General features: G+C 47.2%; 1 protein-coding gene across 5 annotated transcripts in view; it reads right to left on the minus strand.

Moving 5' to 3' along the window:
* The window catches only part of FARP2 (FERM, ARH/RhoGEF and pleckstrin domain protein 2), a 108,086-nt gene extending 87,070 nt beyond the window's left edge, over window positions 1-21,016 (minus strand). For all 5 annotated transcript variants that reach the window (XM_025888359.2, XM_025888386.2, XM_025888369.2 and 2 more), the window contains exons 1-2: window positions 20,957-21,016; window positions 8,774-9,005 (exon numbers count right to left, since the gene is read on the minus strand). In XM_025888359.2, coding sequence (XP_025744144.1) covers window positions 8,774-8,977 — 204 coding nt within the window. In that variant the 5' untranslated portion in view covers window positions 8,978-9,005; window positions 20,957-21,016. The remainder of the gene's footprint in view (window positions 1-8,773; window positions 9,006-20,956) is intronic.

Genomic DNA, 21,016 nt, shown 5'->3' on the forward strand with positions numbered 1-21,016 from the left:
GTGTGTGTGTGTGTGTGTGTGTGTGTGTTGGGCAGTTGAGGAAAGGCCCACAGAGGATGACTTTGTGTGTGTGTGTGTGTGTGTGTGTGTGTGTTGGGCAGTCGAGGAAAGGCCCACAGAGGATGACTTTGCGCCCTTCCAGCCTCTGGGAACTGCCCTCACCTGCAACCCACATGGCCCCAGCAGGAGGAGACAGGCACCATGTTATCCCACAGTTCCAGATGGGACACCTGATCCAAGCAGTTCCCAGACTTAGAAAAAGGCACTCCCACATGCCATCAAGCAGCTAAGGGTTGAGATTTAAAAACTTGGTCCTAACTTGTCCCATGTGGTGACTCTTTAGGAATAGAGGGAAGGAAACCAGCTGCAGAAAGGGGGGGATAAGCATGCTGGACCTGGGGGCCCCAAGGAAGAGCTCAGCAGGCAAGCACCACCTTCGAGTGGGCCACCTACTTGTGGGGAGTTGGGCCAAGAATGTAGGCATCTAAAATTTCGGGGAAGAGATGAAAAGAACTGAAGGGGAGCCATGGTTCAAAGGCCAAGTCAGCAAATCAGATATAGGTTTAGCTCCCTGGCCTCCATGGAACAAACCACCATAGAACCAAATTCTTTCAGGTGAGAAATGGGAGTATCACTGGGGTAAGTACAGGACACAGGGTTTCTGGAGACAGTACGGGGACTCAGAGCTCACCTGGGAGCTCACTCCATCCCTGCATTCCCATTTCCTGCTGGGGTTGCTGAGGATAGGAGATAAAGCCACCAGGCGCCAGAACTCAGGAGCCCCAAAAGCGGCATTCCAAGTCAAGATAACCCATGTCCATGACCCTCTGCTGAGACCCTGAAAGAGCTCCATTACATGACTGTGGTGATGGGGCTCTCACCGGTACAAAGGTCAGGAGGAAGACAGTTCCCTTTTCTTTTCCATTTACTGGTCTAGCTTCCTTGCCAGTCATGATCACGTCTGAGAGACTGTGTATGCTGACCTCATGCTGCGTGCACGTTGAGGTCGGCTGCAGGAGCCAGCACTGGGAGCTCTGATGCCACGACTCAGTCACTGAGAATAAAAATGTCCACATCCCTGCCCGGTACCGCCCTGCCACATTCCTGGGCATCAGGGTCAAAGAAACAGATCAACTTTCTCAGACAAAATAACACGGCTCTACAGCTAGGACAGAGTCATATAATCGCTGTACATACTAGAAATACACAAGAGCTTTTGTATAAAGCCTGTATTATCCCCAAATTCAGATGCTGAATTACTAACTTTTCTTCTGAGATCAGACCAAAGTAAGTTCTAAGGCGGTTTATTTGCCATATTTAGGATGTTCATGTGGGAGCAATGACAAACATCTGGCTATGATACTTTCTGGAATTTTGACTATTTCTTCCTGGCCAGAAGGAAAACATTAAGTTTTTACTAGAATAGCAACTAGCATGGAACTTCATGACTGAGACTTTGTCCTCCCTCTTGTCACATATTTAACTAAAGCTTTTCCAATTCTCAAAAACAAAAAAAAAGCAATCCTACTCCCCAAATTTTAAGTATGATAAAGAGGGGAATGTGAGCAAACAGTTGAATGAATAATCAAGAAAACCCTCATATTCGTTAGAACTCACTCCCCACTTATCAGCAAAGGCACAGGACGTTCACTTCCATGGGTGAGGTCTCACACACCCAAACTATATCCCAGATTAATTCTTTTAATCTAAAATACTAAATATCACCTTTTCCACATTATTAGCTTCCAGATAACAGAAAAGCTAAAATTCACATTAGTTCCTAAACCTGGTGGTGAGTAACCAATGACTATGGGTGTATCTGTTCTAGAAATCTTGTCCTGAGGTCTAAGAGAGGGCCTCTCCCTCCACTGCCCCAGGAATAACGTTTACAGGTCTTCCACACAGAGCAGCGTGGAGGGAAAGCATTTCTACCCCGTGACTCTGCACACAGGACAAGACGAGCTGACACACGACTTCCAGATTGTTTCTTTTACAGTTCAGGAAAAAAAGACTTTCTAGAGCTGTGGCCAGATTTCTATTTTCAAAACCACAAAATTCATTTAATCAACTGAAAACAAGTCAAGACTTTACTAGATCAAAAAACTGGCCACTGACTGACCCACGGGTAGCTAAAACTCCCATCAATAAATGTCAAATGTCACTTAAAATGAGACAACCGAAGCTGAGGCAGACGCCTCCCCAGACTCCACCGTGCAGGCCTCTCTCCCTTCCTCGCATCAGCAGATAAATACCCTCCCACACAGAAAGTATTGTAATTTCATTAGTCATCAACATAAAGAACCACAAAGTGTATGTCACACAACTATCTTACAAAGTCCTGGTAAGTCTAAGTTGGTGGCAGCAAATGACTTATATGGACAAGGGGAATCAAAGATACTGGTAGCTGTTACTTACAAATGAGATAAATAACGGACTGAAAAGTACAGTGTCAATAAAAGTTCCTTGTTCTATAAATTTACATGAAGACTCTAAAGGAAGTTTTAAGCTTCTGCTCTTAGCCAGCTCCACCTCAGGTGCGCCGTGGCCAGCTCTCAGCTGCGCTTTCTCGGTGGCCCTCACTACCCTGGGATGTAGGAAGGTTTGCCGCACAGGTGTACCTGGGCTCTGTGAGGCGGTTAACTTCATAACTACTCACAACCTCCCCAAGGAGCCAGCCTGCAGATAACTGTTTAATGGTATAATTCTTAAATTTTTGGTTCAAAACCTTCCCTTCTTTAGCCATTAAAAATACCTTAGAATTTCACCTCAAACCATAATGAGCTCCCACGTCATGCTTGCTAGGATGAGTAGAATTAGAAAGCCAGATAATACAAATGTAGGTGAGAACATGGACAGAACAGAGCCCTTACCCACCGCTGGTGGGATGTGCAGCCAGCCACTCTGGAAAACAGTCTGGCAGTTCCTCAAATAACTGAGCAGTTACCACTTTACCCAGCAATTCCACTCCTCGGAATACACTCAAGAGCAACAGACACATACATGTCCACACAAACACCGGAATGTGAATGTTTACAGCAGTATTGTTCCTAAGAGCCAAAGGTGGAGTGCCTGACAGCTGATGAATGGATAAACAAAATGTGGCCTACCCATACACCGGAGTATTATTTGGGCACAAAAAAGAAAGCAGTCCTGATGCATTCTACAACATGGATCAACCTCTAAAACATGATGCTCAGTGAAAAGAAGCCAGGCACAAAAGACCACGTATAACCCCACTCATATGAAGTGTCCAGAGCAGTGCAACCTAGAGAGGCAGAAAGTACATTACTGTTTGCTAAAGGGACAGATGGGGCAGGGAAGTGACAGCTAAAGGCTGTGAGGTTTTTTCTTTTTTAGAGAGGAAGGGGGAGAGAGAGAGAGCACACTTTTGAGGGGGGCAGTGGGCAGAGGGAGAGGGAGAAAGAGAATCTTAAGCAGGCTCCATGCCCAGTGGGGAGCCTGACACAGGGCTTGATCTCACGACTCTGAAATCAAGAGCTGCATGCTCAGGATGCCTGGGTGACTCAGTCAGTTAAGTGTCTGACTCTTTTTTTTTTTTATTTATTTGTTTGTTTTTCATTTTTATTCTATTATTTTTAAAAGACCTATTTATTCATTTGACACAGACAGAGACAGATAGAACACAAACAGGGGGAGCCGGAGAGGAGAAGCAGGCTCCCCAGTGAGCAGGGAGCCCAACGTGGGGCTCGATCCCAGGACCCTGAGATCATGACCTGAACAGAAGGCAGATGCTTAACCGACTGAGCCACCCAGAAGCCCCCAGTTTCATTCTTTTGCATGTTGCTGTCCATCTCTGGGAGATGGGCGAAAGAAATAAAACTGGGGACTTGCAGCTCACCTTTCTGAAGCAAATATAATGAGGATGGCCAAGGCTGTCTTACTTGTTGAAGACCAACACGAAACAACACACTGCACGGAAAGAGGCATGAACACCAACAGGGACGTCTTCAGGCTGAGCTGCTCTGTATTTTCACTGAAGCAAAATATAAGCATTTCAAAAATAACTACATGTCAAATTCTTCCCTGAGTTAAGAAGGTCCTTTCAATAGCAACTAGGAATTCTACACAATGCCAGTGATCTGTAAGTATCTATATGCAGAAGCCGGTGTTTTCCAAGGTTGTATCAGTGCGTTAACCGAGCAAGTTCACAGACACTACTGCCCGAGACTTAAGTAAAAAACAAACCAAGTGAGCAATCAGATGGGTGTTGGTGCCCAAACCCCTAAATAAACAAAATCACACACTTGAATCTGAGGTTGGAAAACTCTGCTATAGAGGGAAAAGTTCAAAACACTCTTGAAGAAAGGATGTTAACCCAATCTACCTTTTATTTCCTTTATTTGACACATATTTACAAAGCAAGACACTATTCCAAACACCGACGATTCTGCAGTGCACCAAATAAAGTCTCATCTCCTGGAACCTGCCTTCTAGGAGGAGAGAGACCACAGATGAGCTCTGGGACAGGGAGTGTCTTCACCTCTGTGCTGCCAAAAGAGGCCCAGACTGTGGTCTCAGTGTTCTGTATGCCTACCGCCCCGCACCTCGAGTGTGTACCATCCCACAACAGCCAACACCACCAGACCACAACCTGTGTCTTTTAGCTTAAATATAAAGGGTGGAGGGTGGCGGAGCCAGCGCCACCAGTTAGACCCCCAAGACCTGACCTTTACTGCCCATCTGCTTGTACCCACTGACCTTCATCCCACATTTTTCCTGAAGCTCTTCTTTCCAGCTGATCTCTTAACTCAGGCAAAGACCCAACAGGTAAAGTATTTGGTGATGGAGGCTGAAACTGTTCCCCCCCACCCCCAGGCAATATCAACTGCTCGGACCACCCGGACCAGTGGGAGCTCAACCCCCGACTCATGGACTCACACCTGTGCGGATGGACCACAGAGCGGCCCACAGTTACCCTGACCTCACTATAATACTAAGACCTCTGCCCAAGGAGGAGCACAAGTCTTTCCTTAAGGCACATGTGTGACTTTATGCCCGCCTCTACATATAATGACAAAGCCTCCCCTGAGTATTCATCCTAACCCTAAATAAAGGAATCCATCCATTCTTGCTCGGGAGTCCTGGCTTTGGAAGTTATTTCCTGTGATCTCCTTATTGGCTGCAAATAAAGTTTTCTTTGTGCGACAGCTTACCTGGTGCAGTTTCTCTGTGTGACTCACTGAGAAGTGAACTCAGGTCTGTTCAGTTACCAGAGGTCAGGGGACAAGTGGTGGTGGATCACTGAGGGGGCCCCAGGAGCAACCAGCCTCCATCTCTGGATCTTTTAAATCTTTGGAGCCATGACTTATGGGAGACAATGGAGAGAAAGGATCAGGGCAAACCTACCTTCTTGGGCCAGCCTCTCGTGGAGGGCTATGGGGGAAGCACATCCCCCCAGAGAAGGCCAGGTGGCTTGCTTTGGGGGCAGGCCCCACAAAGCATGTCACCTGGCAAAGAAGACTAGCCCACTGACACGAGATACTAGAGCTGCACAGAGATAGTTATCTTTCCAGGGACTACATTCCCCATCCATTGGCAGCAGCTGTTGTGGTAGACTGTAAAAAATGGCCACAAATTGCTTGGCACTCCTCCATCAAAGTAGCTCTATTGCTCCCCAATCTCAGAATCGGGGCTTGCCTGCTGGTTTGCTTTGATCAGTTAAACATGGTGGGAGCTATAATGCATGAATCCCAAGCCTACAGGTACCTCACAACTTCCACTCTTGAGAACATTTCCACCACCATGCAAATAAGGCCAACTAGCTCCTTGGAGGGCGATATTCCAAATGGAAAGAGGTTCCAGTTGGGGGTACCAGACATGGAAGACATGCCACCCTAGACCACTAGCCCCTCTAGGCCAGTCCAGACCAGAAGACCCTCCCAAGCCAAAATTCAAACATGCATTCAAAATCTGTTGTTTTAAGTTACTAGGTTTTGGAGTGCTTATTTAGCAAAACCAACTGATATGATTGTAGAGGACAGGGTACTTGGAAGCTGAATACAAATAACTTACAAAAATATACTGAATTTTAACTCTTCCTAAAAGGTATGCCATTGGTGGGTAACACAATTCAAAAAGTAGCCCACCCAACTCACGGTATGTGGCAGCAATGTGATTCTTTAATTTCTGACTCTGCCAGGCTTATCAAAATATCCCATGGAAATGAATATGATGGTTAAATCTGATTAACAGAAGCAACTATAGGGGCCAAGAGCAGGCCACCCCAGAAGGGACACTGTGGCATGAACATTATTTTGAGTTAAAGGCAATCAAAACCCAGCAGATTCAGGAAAAGCTCTTTACTGCCCCCTTAACGGCCTGCCCATACCAGGAAGAGAGCTATTAACAGACTCCTTTTCACCTGAGACACTTCTCTACAGGATAGGCAACCCCTATTCCCAGACCTCTCCTCCCCCCTCCCTGCTAATGGTCCCTCTCCCCTTTGTGTCCCAGACCCAACCCCTCTCCTGTGCTCCTATGAGCATCCCATTGCCCGACTATGTTTGGAATTTCCTTATCTGTGCATTCCCTGTACGTATGCCATGAGATTTGACTTTCAGTTAATCTGTCTCACGTCAATTTGATTCTTAGTCCAGCTAGAAGGAGCTGGGAGGGCCAAGGAGATTCTTCCTCCCCGACACAACAATCTCAACTTTGAGAAGCTCTAAGTATGTTGAAACCTTTACAAAATGCCACTTCTGAGTTCCTGATGTATAAAGTGACCCAGACACTTAGTAATATAATAGTGTGTATCTTGGAGAAGGGTTACATCTTATTTATGACTCAATAATAAATGTATGCTTTCTTCTTTCTTGTGTTAGTTGATAAAGACCATTAAGCAGGACAAAAAAAGAGGCTTTGAAAAAAAGCTTTAAATAGTTCAGTTCTTCCTGTTCTTTTCTCCTCTCCCAACCCTCCTTTCCTTTCTTTTAAAAATTTTGAAACTTTTATGAGCCTAGACCGTAGTGGGTGTGTTTATCAGAGGATGGGAACACGGTGGACACTCTCGCGAGCATTTGGCTGGAGGAGATTTGGGAGCCCAACTAACCTCCCAGATCTTTAACCCATTTCCTGCACGTGACTTACCAAAGAGTACCAAGAAGAGCTAGGAAATGCTGCCAAAGAGAGCCAACAGCCAACCACTAGCTCTCCAGGGTTCAAAGGCTGCCTGTTTTGGACTACCTTCCTGGCAGAGGCTGCCTCTGGCAACACAGGAATGACTCGGGAAGTTGGGACAGATAGGTCCTACCAGTTTTAATTACTACTGCCCTGATGAAATGGTATTCGATTTCCTCCTCAAATAAGACTTAAATGAAGCATTCAGGGTCCCTTGAGTTCAGATACTATGAATCTATGCACTAGATACTTGCAATCAAATACTCAAGCAAGAGAGGCCAGAGAGGCTGGTGTGCCCAGGGCCCGAGGCAAGAGGCAAGAGGACTGGAGGACAGCCCTGACTTCCAGCCCCACTCCATGACCCGCGGGGTCACTATGTCGCCCCCCACCTTACCTTTTCCCATGCAATGTATTTTGCAATTAGGCATCACCAGAGCCTAGAGGTTTCCTTTAGGCTCCTCACAGCCTGGCCCCTACCTCAATAATCTCATTTTCTGGGTAGCATCCTGACTTCTTGACAGACATCCTGAGCACAAATAAACCTCCTGGTAAAGTTTAAATTCATTCTCTTGTCCTTCCTTTTATGACATTAAGAGCAGAAAAAACTTCTAAAGCTATTACTTTAAACCAATATGAAAATATTAGAAAAGAGAGAACATATTTATGCATTACATATAAAATAAATAAGTAATTTTTAAAAATCACAATCATTCTAATGCCATTTAGAAAACCAGTGTTTTCTAAAGTATTATGTGTGTCTAAGAAGTATTTAAATACATATATACACTTACATACAGTTACACAGTTTTGTTATATTCAATGGTTTTTACCAACATTACCAGTGCAATCTACTAGGGAATTTTCAAAATGAAAATGTTATTACTGCTGATAAACAAATCCTATGCTAATACTATGCAGTACTGCCTGCACGGTGAGTGCTCGGTCCTCTCCACGGCTGTCCTGAATGCTTGGGCCTCACTACAGCCACCCAAAGAAAGGGGGCTACGATCACCCCCATGTTTCAGATGAGGAGCTAACCCACCGGGAGGCTAACTGCCCCCCTGCACCCGGGCAGAATGGGGCAGAGGCCATCTGGGTCTGGCTTGTGCTCTATAGCACTCAGCCAGCCTTTCAGAAAAAGAATGGAAAGGCCATGTTGTATCAGAATTTTATTTTAATTTCTTAAAAATATATTTTTAAAAGATTTTCTTTTAGAGAGAGTGAGAGAGAGAGAGAGAGAGAGCGCGCGCACACATGCACACGCACATGCGCACAGTTGGGGAAGGAACAGAGGGAGAGAAGCAGACACCCCACTGAGCGGAGAGCCTGACCCCGGGCTTAAATCTCATGACCCTGAGATCATGACCTGAGCCGAAATCAAGAGCTGGACGCTTAACCAACTGAGCACCCAGGTGCCCCCATATCAGAATTTTAAAGGAGAGACAGGAGAATACCACTTTCCAAAATAAAAGGAGAAACCCAGATCCACTGTTCGCAAGGATCTTAGTGTTACCAAAGTCACTCTTGGTCAGCTTGATAAATAGGCAAAGTCTGATCAGCAACATGGACTGTGGTGCATAATACTTGACTTTCAGAAGGTATAAGGAAATATTCTTCCAAACATTATACTTCTTACCTCAATGTCAAATATTTCCATAGTGTTGTCCAGCAGCTTCACTCGGATGTGAAGATGCTTCTCCTGCATTCTGGCTGACGCCTGTGCCACTGTTGCCGAGAGAGTCTGCCCAGGCTCGAGGGTGCTCACCCCTGCTGGGATCTGGGTGCCCAAGCGTGTCCCTGGAGTCTGCAGGACTCTGTATGTTCCTTCTATCTCTCCCATTCTTCACCAGCTAAGAATGAAGATTCCTCTAAAACAAACAAACAAAAAAAACCCCAAAGAGTGATCAATAGTTATTTAGGGGGCACCTGGGTGGCTCAGTCATTAAGCATCTGCCTTCGGCTCAGGTCATGATCCCAGGGTCCTGGGATCCAGCCCCACATTGGTTGGGCTCCCTGCTCGGCGGGAAGCCTGCTTCTCCCTCTCCCGCTCCCCCTGGTTGTGATCCCTCTCTCGCTGTCTCTCTCTCTGTCAAATAAATAAATAAAATCTTAAAAAAAAAAAAAGTTACTTAGATATTAAAACAATGTAAAAAAATTATCAGGTGCACAGGAATTCTCTGCTCTATTTCTGCAACTTCTAGAGAGTCTTAAATTACATCAGAACAAAGATTACCTTCCACTCATACACAGATTGGTGGAGCATAAAATACCAGGCACCGTTCCGAAAGACAGTATTTCCTGGTGCTTCTGCGAGCCAGGCAGTGTGTCACCTCACTGAACTCACAAAACCTCATCCAACAGTGGCCTGTTCCTTTGTCTGGCTGCCTAGAGTCCCCTGGCACACCCTACCTCTACCGGTCCAGAGAGTCAGTGTGCTGACCACACACTGTTAAGTGCCTGATGGTACATTTCAGCAAAGAGGAGCAGGTCCCACACACACCAGGCAGCACACGGCTGTGGTGGGGGGCGGGGGGCGAAAGCCAAGAACAGCAGGTGAGTACAGCCAGGCTGCTCTTGGCCAGCTCTGCGCCCCCTGGTGTCTGAAGTGGGGTCTTACCAGGCTGGACAGATGCTGTGTCAGAGTGACGCGAGGACCACACACCTGGTATGAGGAGCACGTGCCCCAGGCCAGGCCCTTCCCAGCACCCCTTACCCGTCCTCACAAGGTCCTTGTTCTCCTCACCACCCACTGCCCGCTGAACGCATGACAACACCGACAGCCCAGCGAGGCACTCATGCCCTTCTCCATCCTCCATGTTGTGCCACGGGAAAGGTCCCCAGTTTTAGGCTATTAAGTTGAACGGAGCTAATCATGTTATTGTTTTTAACAAAGAAAGAAGAGGCTAAGTATCAGCTAGAATCTAATAATACTGGCTTGCTTTTCTTTGTATTAATATAGTTACCTTCTATTTATGGCAAATTTCCTTCTTAAAGGTGTGCATTTGTGTTTGAAAGTCAATTTGAAGAAAAATATTTACCAGTAAAATATAGTGTAGCAAAAAACAAATGCCAGAGGTTTATTCAAGAAAGAATGGAGCTGCTACAAAAACTATTTTATTTCACTCACTTGCCTTTGGCAAGCCTTCTACTAATTCGCAGTAAGTTTCATGGAGAATCAATCTCACTAATTTCCAATCCATTCCCTCATGCGCCAACCTACCTGCTGAGTCCCCTGACCCTTTCACCTTTTTCATGCTTATTTTGTTACCAAGAAGAACCATCTCAGGAACTTCTGTCTCTTGAATTAAGTTTAAAAGCTTCTCATCACCCACCGAGCAACCTCTGCCGCACACTTAAAGCCTACCCAGCAAAGACAAGGCTCCCAGCCACGTGAGCGAGAACTTCCACACACGCGTGATTTGTCAAACAAGCAGCAAAACACAAGAAAGCTAAAACCCCCGGGGACAGTGAACTGGTAATGGAGTGAGCAAAATGACAAGGCGGTTTGTGTTGTTCTGCCAAATATACCTCCGGCCCCCACTCCTGCACATGATGGGCCGCCCCTCACGGATAGGCACGTCTGGTTCAGATTCGTAGTTATCTGTGATCTCCGAATTCTCTCTCCAGGTTTTATGTGCCCCGATAACAGGAACTAAATTCCTACTGTGGATGTTTGCTAAGTGTTTACTGAATTCATGGCACTGGCATCGAGGAGCAGGAACTGCCTCGTTAGGCAATGCACTGAACAGACAAGAGCAGCGAAAGACCAAGACCGTGGTCACCAACAGAACACACTAGAAAATCACTAATATTCAACGTGGGACATGGGAGGTTATGAGAACCATAAATATGACGTTTTTCATTTCAATTTCACAAGTGAGGAGTTAATGCAAACGTGAAGGAAGGTGAGCAAAGAAGATCCCACCTGCGAGGTGTCTCCAACGTGCAAACAGGTGAGCGTGAGCCCTTGGTCTGCTCACAGTGTTTCACCAAGACTGAAGCACCAAGAGCAGGTCCCTCTGAAGGAACCATGGGATGTTGTACCCTGGGCACCAAAGAGACTCTTCCCCTTTAAGTAAAGCTACAATTCTGAAAATATATATACAACCAAAACATTTTGAGTAGTCACTTCTCTTATTTATTCTATTGTATATTCTCATTTAGGTTTTTTTCTTAATAATTTTAGATGGAAAAAATTTCTTCAGGTTCTTTCCCTTCTCATTGTAAGAAAGTCCTAAGCACATACTTCTAAAACAAAATGGGCAAAACTCACCCACAGCACCCAGAGGGGCACATTTGGGTGAGCATGCTGTACGAAGAGCATGCAAGGGGAGATTCATACTACAAAAGTCAGGACAGTGGTCCCCTCTAGGGGGGACAGGTTCCGTCTCTGGGATGGGGTACCCGGAAGGGCCCTCTGGCGTGGCTGGCATGGTTGTATCGCTTGATTGGAACCGTGTTCACTTTATTATAATCCATCAAGCCATGTATTTGATTTGTGCGGTTTCCCAAGATCTGTGTTTGATACTAAACATATTTAAAATAGCATACTTTTAATTTTTTTCTCTAAGAAAAAGAAAAATATTAGACAAATGAGAACCACTTCTTGGTCCACGAGAGACCTGTGCAGGTCCACACGCCTTCTCAGCAGCAAACGGACTTCCTGGTGATTTTCATCTGGTCCAGGGACCTCAATGTGGCTCGAGCTGAGACTCAGGGCCACAAGACACTCTCACTCCAGAGGCTCATTGAGGAAATGATCCCAAGGTACCCTACTGCTGATGTTCCAAAGCAAAGCCATTTGCTGTTGCATAATGGTAATGTGGCATCAAGCACACATTTAATAATTACTTGCCTTTAAGTTTAAGAAATCTAGGAAAGTAAGGAACTCAACAGAAAACTGGCATGGAATCCCAATGCCTGAGTGTTAAGCCTGCTCTCAAAGTCTATCAGTCTGCTTTACAAAAAGCAGCACAACAGGACTCTTGGGGAGAAACACAAGGCCACTCCCTCAAAGCAGTCATTTGCTGCAGCCTGGCTGGTCATGGGACAAGATGAAAAATGTATGCACTGAATGAAACTGTTTTACGTAAATTATGACCTGACAGAAATTACTTTGTTTTGCCTCATGTGCTTATAAATAAATATTAAAAGGGCAAGAGTATGCAAGACAGATTAGAAACACAGGAGGTGTTCTGCAGTCCTGGGAGCCCTCCACGGTAGATGTGAGCCCCTGCTCACTTTTCCTGCTGCCAGAAAACCTCTCTAGAAATCCAGAGGGAAGCAGTGGTGTAAAGAACCAGGGCTATACAAGGGACTTGTATTTTTAGTTTATTTTCCCATGTTCCTTCCATGTGAATGAAATGCCTTGCAGTCTTCATTCCTAAAAATATTTCTGTAGCTTGACACAATTTCCACTACTGACATTCAGTGCTACCTACTATAAACTCAGCTCCTAAACTCATTTAGTAAAAAATTTAAAAACTACCTTGTCACGTGTTTCCATCTTGAAGTTGGAAGATTCAGCTCAAAAGTCTGTGAGGGCTTTGGGTGATGACATGTCAATGCAGGTTGTAACAAAGGTGCTTCTGTGTGGGGGGGGGTGGGGTGTTGACAGTGGGACAGGCTGTGCGTAAGAGGAACAGAGGCATGTGGAGATCCCTGCACCTGCAACTCAACTTTGCTGTGAACTCAATACTGCTCTAAAAAATAAAGGCTATTAAAAAAAAAAAAAAGTCTGCCACGGAACACACAACTCAGAAGTGACAAAGCCAGCCTGGACTTGGCCACGAAGCCTCCTCCCTGTCTACTGGAAAATCTGGCTTCCCAGACAAAAGCACAGTCCACGGTCCACAGTAAAGCGAGTGGGTTCAAAATTCTGTTGTGCAAAAAAACCTCCCACCTTCCTTGAAATATTTTCAGCTGCCTCTTTCAGAAGGATCATCAAACATATGTCTATACTTTCCAACTAAGAAAGCAGAACATGACGCTTATTTTCACTGCATTTTTCTAAGTACCTACAATGCACGGCAGTGTCGGCAATGAGTGTTCAGAGTTCTCAGCTGGCTCCTGGGCCCTGGGCCCCTTACCTCTTCACCACAGCACAGCAAAGACAGGTGCTTTTATTCCCTAACAAGCATGACTGGTGGTTTTTGAAACAAGCAACTAAATACTTAATCAATGTAAGGAATCAGAGAAAAATATGTCAGAACTAGTGCTGTAAGGCAGTGCCTCAAAGAGCTGAGCAGAAACGGCTAGCCAGATGGAGGGCAGGCAGGCCATCTACACCCATGTGCTGCACAAACACACCTCTCCCCCAGAATGCAGCTCCACTGTCCCCTGGAAGGCGACATGGTCGGAGCACCACAGAAATGGCGTTTGGCGCTGGAAACCTGGGGAGAAGGGTGCTGCAGAACTCATTTGCCCACGCTGCCCCAGCAGGTGCTCTGGGATGCTGCATTACCTGTGGGAAGCCTAAGGACCAATGAGGACTTGAATCCCTGGCATCGCTGTCCCTCAAACGTGAGGAAGGGCAGCCCACAGTGGCAGCAAGGTGTCCACCGAGCTGGGATAAAAAGGCAGGTCCTGTGGGAAACAAGGAAGCGCACAGCAGCAGCCTGGGGGTAGAAGCTGGAAGGCAGCACACCTGGATCTAACTTCAGCTTTCACTTCCCCACTCTTGGCTCAGATTTTATTCTGGAAAATGACAGGTGAAGACTGTGGTCAATCACATCCTCTTCACTCTAAGAATCTGTGAGTCTGAGAAAGATTGTGAAAGTGAAATGAAAGGAAATGTGCTCTTGATTCCAACTAATTTATTGTATTTAGTAGCCAAAAATTAAGTACCTCATAAAATCCTGTTATCCCATCTTTCCTACCTAACCATACGAAATAGAGGCCCCATGTATGTAAGGAACATCTCTTTCAGACAAATTCAACACAATATAAACAGATTATTGGTGTAGAGACATGACGTTGGATATAACCAATATTTGCAAACCTTACAATTTACTTCCTAGGTTTTTAAAGGAATTGCCTTAACAATAAACAGATGTCAATAATTCAGACCACCAGGTATTCTGACTTGGTGTTAAACAAAACTCTACTGGCTGAAAAATAAAGTGGTTTTTGTTTTTGTTTTTTTATGTAGGTTTCCCGACACGCAGCTTTGAGCCCAATGTCGGGCTTGAACTCACAACCTGAGATCAAGACCTGAGCTGAGGTCAAGAGTCGGACACTCAACCAACCACCCAGGGGCCCCTGAAAAATAAAGGTTTTCTTTCCCCCCCCAAAAGATTTTATCCATTTATTTGAGAGAGAGAGAAAGAACATGAGCTGGGTGAGAGGCAGAGGGAGAAGCAGACTCCCCGCTGAGCAGGGAGCCTGATGCGGGGCTTGATTCCGGGACTCCGGCATCATGACCTGAGCCGAAGGCAGACGCCCAACCGACCGAGCCACCCAGGTGTCCCACTCTCTATGCTTCCTTAGTATGAAGTGAATGAAAGAGATGGAGTAGAAACATATCCATTTGCTTATCTTCAAACAACAATGGAAGGATAAACCAAAGCCTACTGACAGTGGCTGCCATGGGACGGAAGGCACTGGGGATTCAGCCCTGGAGACCCCTTCTTCCAGTGTGCAGGGTATCCTTGGGTTGACCTGGGAACCTCACGGATGTTTTACATGATTAGAAAGCAACATGAAATCAATGTCTTAGAAAAGAAAGCCCAAAATCTCAAACCAAATGAAACAAATTATCTTCACTGTACATTAAGACAGTAGCTAAACTACAACGGGAATTAATTCAAGTAACTTTTAAACTCAGTAACCTCACTACCCATCACTAGTGAAATACATCCTCAGGGTTAAAAAGACTATGAGTAAGAACAACAATGTGGCAAATTCTACAATAAAAATGATCTCATTTCTTCAATAAATGACACTAAAAAAAAAAAAGAAAAAGAAAAGCGGGGGCGGGGAGGGTGATAGAAACTGGTAAAAGATGTTGTCTGCCAAATGCTCCCCGTGGACCTTATTTGAATCCTGAATCAAGTATTTGTGGAACAATCAGGGAAATCTGAGCAGTTCCTGGATATCAGGTAATTTAATAAGTACTGCTTATTTCCTATATGTTTTAATGGTATTGTGTGTATAAGAAGGGGGAAAAGTCCCTCTTAGAGACACATACTAAAGTATTTATGGACAAAGTGGAATAATGCCAAGGATTTACTTTAAAATAATCCACTGAGGTGGGAATCAGTGAAGGGGATAATAGCCACCCCCCCAAAAAAACCCCCACAATTGCCCTTATGTTGATTACTGGAGCTGGTTTTGATATATGCACTTTTGTGAATGTTTGGAATTTTCCCCGAGTAAAAAGAAAAAAAGAAAGAAAAAACAAGAGATCTAGCAACAATTTTCAGCGTACGTAAGGATCCAGAAAGCCCTCGGCATAGTTCACAGGTGAGAGGAGTGTGTGTGTATACTGTGAAATGCCGGCCCAGCCCCCTTATTTTCCATGAGACAGCCCAGTCCAAGAATGGAGCGGCTTGCTGAAGGCCACAGATCCAACCCGTGGACACAGGACTAGCACCCAGTGTCCAGATTCTTTAAGATTAAAAACCAAAAACAATCTGACTTTAAAAATTGCACATCTATGCACCAGAAGGGGAGGAAAGCAGCAGCCTCCTCCCATTCTCTCCTACAGCTCAAAGCAGAAGGCTTCCCCTGCGGCATTCTCTGCACCTGGGGCCCCTCTCCAGCTTTCAGACACCCTCAGACCAGGCTAGGGAATCCTGGAGGGAAAACAGGGAACTCCTCACTGGTGCAGTGGTACTTCAAATTCTGGCCTTTGTGCCCACTCCTCCCGTCACTATTTACTTGTCAGAGTCCTCAAATACCGGCTCCATGCAGCTGTCCAGCCTTTAGAGCCATGGTCAGCGGGGATGACAGCATGGAGTGTGCTTATTCCATCTTCCAGGAACCAGAACTTGACACCCATGCATTTTAACACGTTTATGGTGGTTATCTTTGGGGGAGGGAAGAAGGTTGATTTTCTTTCTTTTCCCAATGTTCTGTATTTTTCAAATTGCCTCCAGTGATGAGTATACATTACTTTTGAAATCAGAAGCACACCTGGGATCTAACATCAGCTTTCACGTCCCCACTCTTGGCCCAGACACTGCGTAAGTACTCCCTACTTCAGAAGTCTTACCTGGTAGGGGTTACCTATGGTATGTCACTGCTCCCCTTCTAAGAGGAAGCTGCAATAACTACTGTCTTTCCTCTAGGAGCTATGCTGGTTCTTTTTTCCAAAACAGTTAGTAAAATAAAAACATTTTTAAGCATTCTCTGGAATTGATTTGTTTAGGTATTGAGACTTGTTCCTCCAACATTCACCTTATTAACTACTACCAAAGCACCTGGGACTTTAATTAGGAAGTAGACAAGAGTTAGTAAAGCCTAGTAAAATTTAAACAATTTGTAAAATTCCATGGTGTTGCTTCTTCCTCCCCACACTCCCACTAAGCGCCAGGAGATGCACTGAGCACCTTCACCTCCTGTGCCTCTACTATGTTATCTGGCATCAAGCAAAGGGCCAGAACTGCCCCCGCAAAAGCCTCATGACTCTAAAGCTGTTCTGCTTCCAGCTTTTGGGCCCCCCACACGCACTGGCCCCTTCACGGTCCTAGGAAAGGCCCTAAGCAAAGTGTGCCTCTGGTTGTAGCCTTTTGCAGAATTTACAGAATACATTCTAATTGCAATCAACTAAGGCTCTGCCTCTTTCCACTACAACATCATTCCCTTTATGTCAGGCAGCTTAGGAGGGGCCGTTGGCATTTTGGGGATGCAGCTAAGGGCACAAAGCGTTGGAGACACGTTTAGTTTGGGTTTGGTGGGATGCACTTATGTTTGCCATTACTTCTCGTGTACACTTATCCCCAGCCATCTCAGAGCAGGTAGGGCTTCTAGGAACACTGCTGTCACCCACTATGCCCGCCCACCAGAGGCGTATGAAACAAAGGTGCAGGACCGGGGTTCTGTGGCAACCTGTACAGACCCAACGGTGCCCAGTAGTGGAAGTGTGTGGGCTACCGGAAAGAAACAAAGTTTGAAATATGGGGAGCCAGATGCTCATCTGTGGGAAAATTATCATCAGAAATGTTAAAACTGTAAGCAGAGAGATTAGTACCCAGTAGACAACACTGCAGTTGTCAGAAAAATAACTGTTAATGCAGTAGTATAATATAAATGTACCACCATTTTTCTTTTACTTTTTTGAATGGAATCGTACAAAATAGAATTTATCAGAACTCCTGCTTTTGTGAGACACAAACCTGTAGGTGTACTAGAAACAGCAAACATATATTATCTACAGGTGTAATCATGTTTTATGCATCCTAACTATCAAAAATTTTTGGTCAGCTATGCTAGAGGGATCACTGAACTCTTTCTACTCTCTATCACATGAAGAGGTGACCTAAAGGACATAGTATGCTACTTTTATGCTATTTAGTGATGTTTTTATTACGTCAGCTTTTTAAAATGTATAACTTTTTCCTCATTCTAAATATTCACTTTCCAATTACTATAACATTGTATTTTTTTTTTAAAGATTTATTTATTTTTTTGAGAGAGAAAGCACAAGGGAGAGAGAGAAAGCAGGGGGGAGAGGGAGAGAGTCCCAAGCGACTCTGTGCTCAGAGCCCAACCCACAGGGTTGATCTCATGACCCTGAGATCACAACCTGAGCCCAATGCCCAACTGACTGCGTCACCCAGGCGCCTCCATTGTATTCTTTCTCTTAAAGAGACTCCCACTCCAAATCGTATAATCTTCAGGCCCTATAAACGTTGGCATCTGCCCTTGCCCCAGGTGAAATTTGATTAATTCATTCCTTTATTGAGCACCTACTCAGGATCAAAGAAGTCTAAGTACGTAAGAACATGTGAGTTTATGGGCGCGAACCCTCCTTATCACAGTGGGAGAAGACAGAAGAGGTGTGTTAAATGATGGTGGGACCCACTGAAAAAGGAAGTTGAGGCTGGTAGACAGGAACTTGGAGGGTGGCAAGAGGGGGAAGGCCTCCACAAGAGGGCACCAGTGTCAGGCCTAAGCCGGTCTTGGCACATACTCCAACAGCCACAGAATCCCAAGGGACGGCCACTGTTAGGAGGCCACGCCCCACCCAAGCCCAGATCATCTCATTTAATCCTCATGACCCCCATCATACAGATCACGGAACCCCGGCTCAGAAAGGTTAGTGACTTGCTGATGGTACTAAGTTCTGCAAGTGTCCTCAACCCTACCCCGATTCCATGGTGTGCTGTCTCCTCTTGGTGTGTTTTACTGTCACTGGATTATTGTTCCCCACCCCCCACAAACTGGTGTTTTAGTTTACAGTTGTTTTAAAAAGCAAAAATAAAAAGGTACTATAATGTAGGATGCAGTGATGTTTCCTTCTGTCCTGCAGCTGGGAGAGTCATCACTGCATCCTACATTATAGTACCTATTTGTTTATTTATCTATTTGGCAGGCAGAGAGAAAGAGCAGGAGAGCACAAGCAGGGGGAGTGGCAGAGGGAGAGGGAGAAACAGGCCCATCGAGCAGGGAGCCCGATGCGGGGCTCGATCCCAGGACCGACCTGAGCCAAAGGCAGTCGCTTAACCAACTGAGCCACCCAGGCGCCCTACAGTACCTCTTTATTTTTGCTTTTTTAAAATGAGTATAAACTAAAACACCAGTTTGTGGGGGGAGAACCCTAAAATAAAACGACTTATGTAACTAACATCCCTTCTCATCCTTGTCCACATCTTCACAGATTTTACAACAAGTGTAACTGCTGTGTACCCTGCTTTCACCTTTTTGGTTAAGGCATGTTTTTGAACAGATTTCCATAGATCAAATGGTTCAAATTTTGTCTGGAGGGAAGGACAGGCTCGGGATTGCCGGAGCATGTTTCCTGGCTGTACAATACTCTACCATTCTGACAGGAATTGCATATCAGATTTTGTTTTCAAAACTGGGATTCCAGAATCAAAATCTTTACCATATACTGCCAGTTGCTCTCCAAAAAGATTAGACCAATTTACAGAATCACCACCTATGTAACAACCCCCAGAAACCCACCGAACACTGGGTTTTATCACAATAAGTTTCTGTGTAATTCTCACATCACATCACTCCCTGCTGCCAAGGTAAAGCCCGGAGCAGACAAATACACTGCAGTCCCCTGATGCTCTGGACACTCAGAACTCAGAGCACGACTCAAGCGAGCTCAGCTGGACACTCAGCTTTGAGGTGGACTTTCCCGCATGCTTAGCACCACTGCTGCAGGTAGGACGCGCATGACCCACTGAGTGAAAGGGGCAGGTGGTAAGCTGATAAGAAAGTGGGTAAAGGAAAAACAGGAACAAAACCGAAAAGGTAAGCAGCAGAAAGAGAGCTGTGACTGTCTGACTACCGAGGAGGTCCTGAGGTGAGCAGAAGCCAGAATGTGTGGACAGAAGGAACGGCCCAGGCACCAACCTCCACTTTGTCAACCAGGTCCCATCTTTCCCCCAAAGCAGTGTAACCCTGCTTACACCCTGCCCACTTCGCTCTCCTGTCTACTCAGACTCCGCTTCCACCTGATGGACAATGGCCCTGGGAGTCCGCTCTGGAAGGGTGGTCACGCACACACCCACACGCCGGCAAACGTGGGTACAGCTGGGGAAACGGCACGTCAGCACGTCGTCCGGACGGCTCGGGGCGGAGCGCGCGGTGAGCGTCTGCAGTGAGGCTCGGGCGGACCGCGTGGCCAGGGTGTGACCCCAAACCGGTCTCCCCGCCTGCTCCGCCTTCACACGGGGCCGTGGACCTGGCCAGGTCCCCTTCGCAGACTGGGAGAGAGCCAAGCACGATCGGCGGCGCGAAGCGCTTCCCAGCCCCTAGCGCGGAACGCGCCTCTGGTCCACAGGCGCTCACGCGCGTTGCAAACCAGGGGGCGAGGAACGCTAAACCGTATTCGTCTATAGCCAGCATGACCGCGCGCCCGCGCGCCCCGAGTGTCGTGCCCCATCTCCGGCTGGGAGAGGATCCGCGTCGCCCGTCCTCACGCGGCCTGCACAGAGCCCACGCTCCGGCCCAGCGGCACCCGACGGCCGTCAATCACGTCCACAGTGGTCCGGCCAAAACTCGCGCGGAAACAGAGCGAACCAAGAAAGAAAAGCCGCCCCTTCCAGATTCAGCCCCGGGTTTTAAACCTCTCCACCGCCCCCTACACTCCGCACCGGCAGGGCTGAGTGTCTGCTCCCCCGGCCGGTCCCGGCGAGCCCGCGAGCGGCCACGGGCGGCTGTGGCCACGGCGTCAACGGAGAACGCGCTGGCGTGATGCCCTGGGCCGTGCTCCGGCCCCGGCCCGCCTCCGGGCGCCTCCGCGGGGCCTCGGCGGCGTCCCCAGGCCTCAGCGCACCGAACACACTAACCCCGCCACCTCGTCCCCACCTCTGACGTACAACCGAAGCCAAGGCCAAGCCGCCCGAGCGGCCACCTGCGGCCCGGCGTGGGCCTCCGCGCGGGACGCTCCCCTGGGCCTCCTGCGGGCTCCCACGCGAGACGCGCCTCCGCGCTTCGGCCGCCGGCGGGCTCCGCGCTCACGGGCCCTCCTCGCACGGGGCCCGCCGACTGGAAGGCCTCTGGAGCCCGGGCGCGCACTCCGCCGCCGGACCTCCGTCCTCAGGCGCCCGGCCGCCGCGGGCCTCGGTGCCGGTGCGGCCTCGGCCCGCCGCCCCCGCGCTCCCGCCCGCGGCCCCGCGCGCTCGCGAGTCTGCGTCCTCACCGGCCGGCCCGGCGCGCCGTCGCCCGCAGCGGCCTCCGGGTCGCGCCAGCTTCGCCCGCG

This window comes from Callorhinus ursinus, unplaced genomic scaffold (genome assembly GCF_003265705.2).
Source record: "Callorhinus ursinus isolate GAN/ISIS: 27379988/994484 unplaced genomic scaffold, GSC_fseal_2.0 scaffold96, whole genome shotgun sequence".
In the NCBI taxonomy this organism is placed as follows: domain Eukaryota; kingdom Metazoa; phylum Chordata; class Mammalia; order Carnivora; family Otariidae; genus Callorhinus; species Callorhinus ursinus.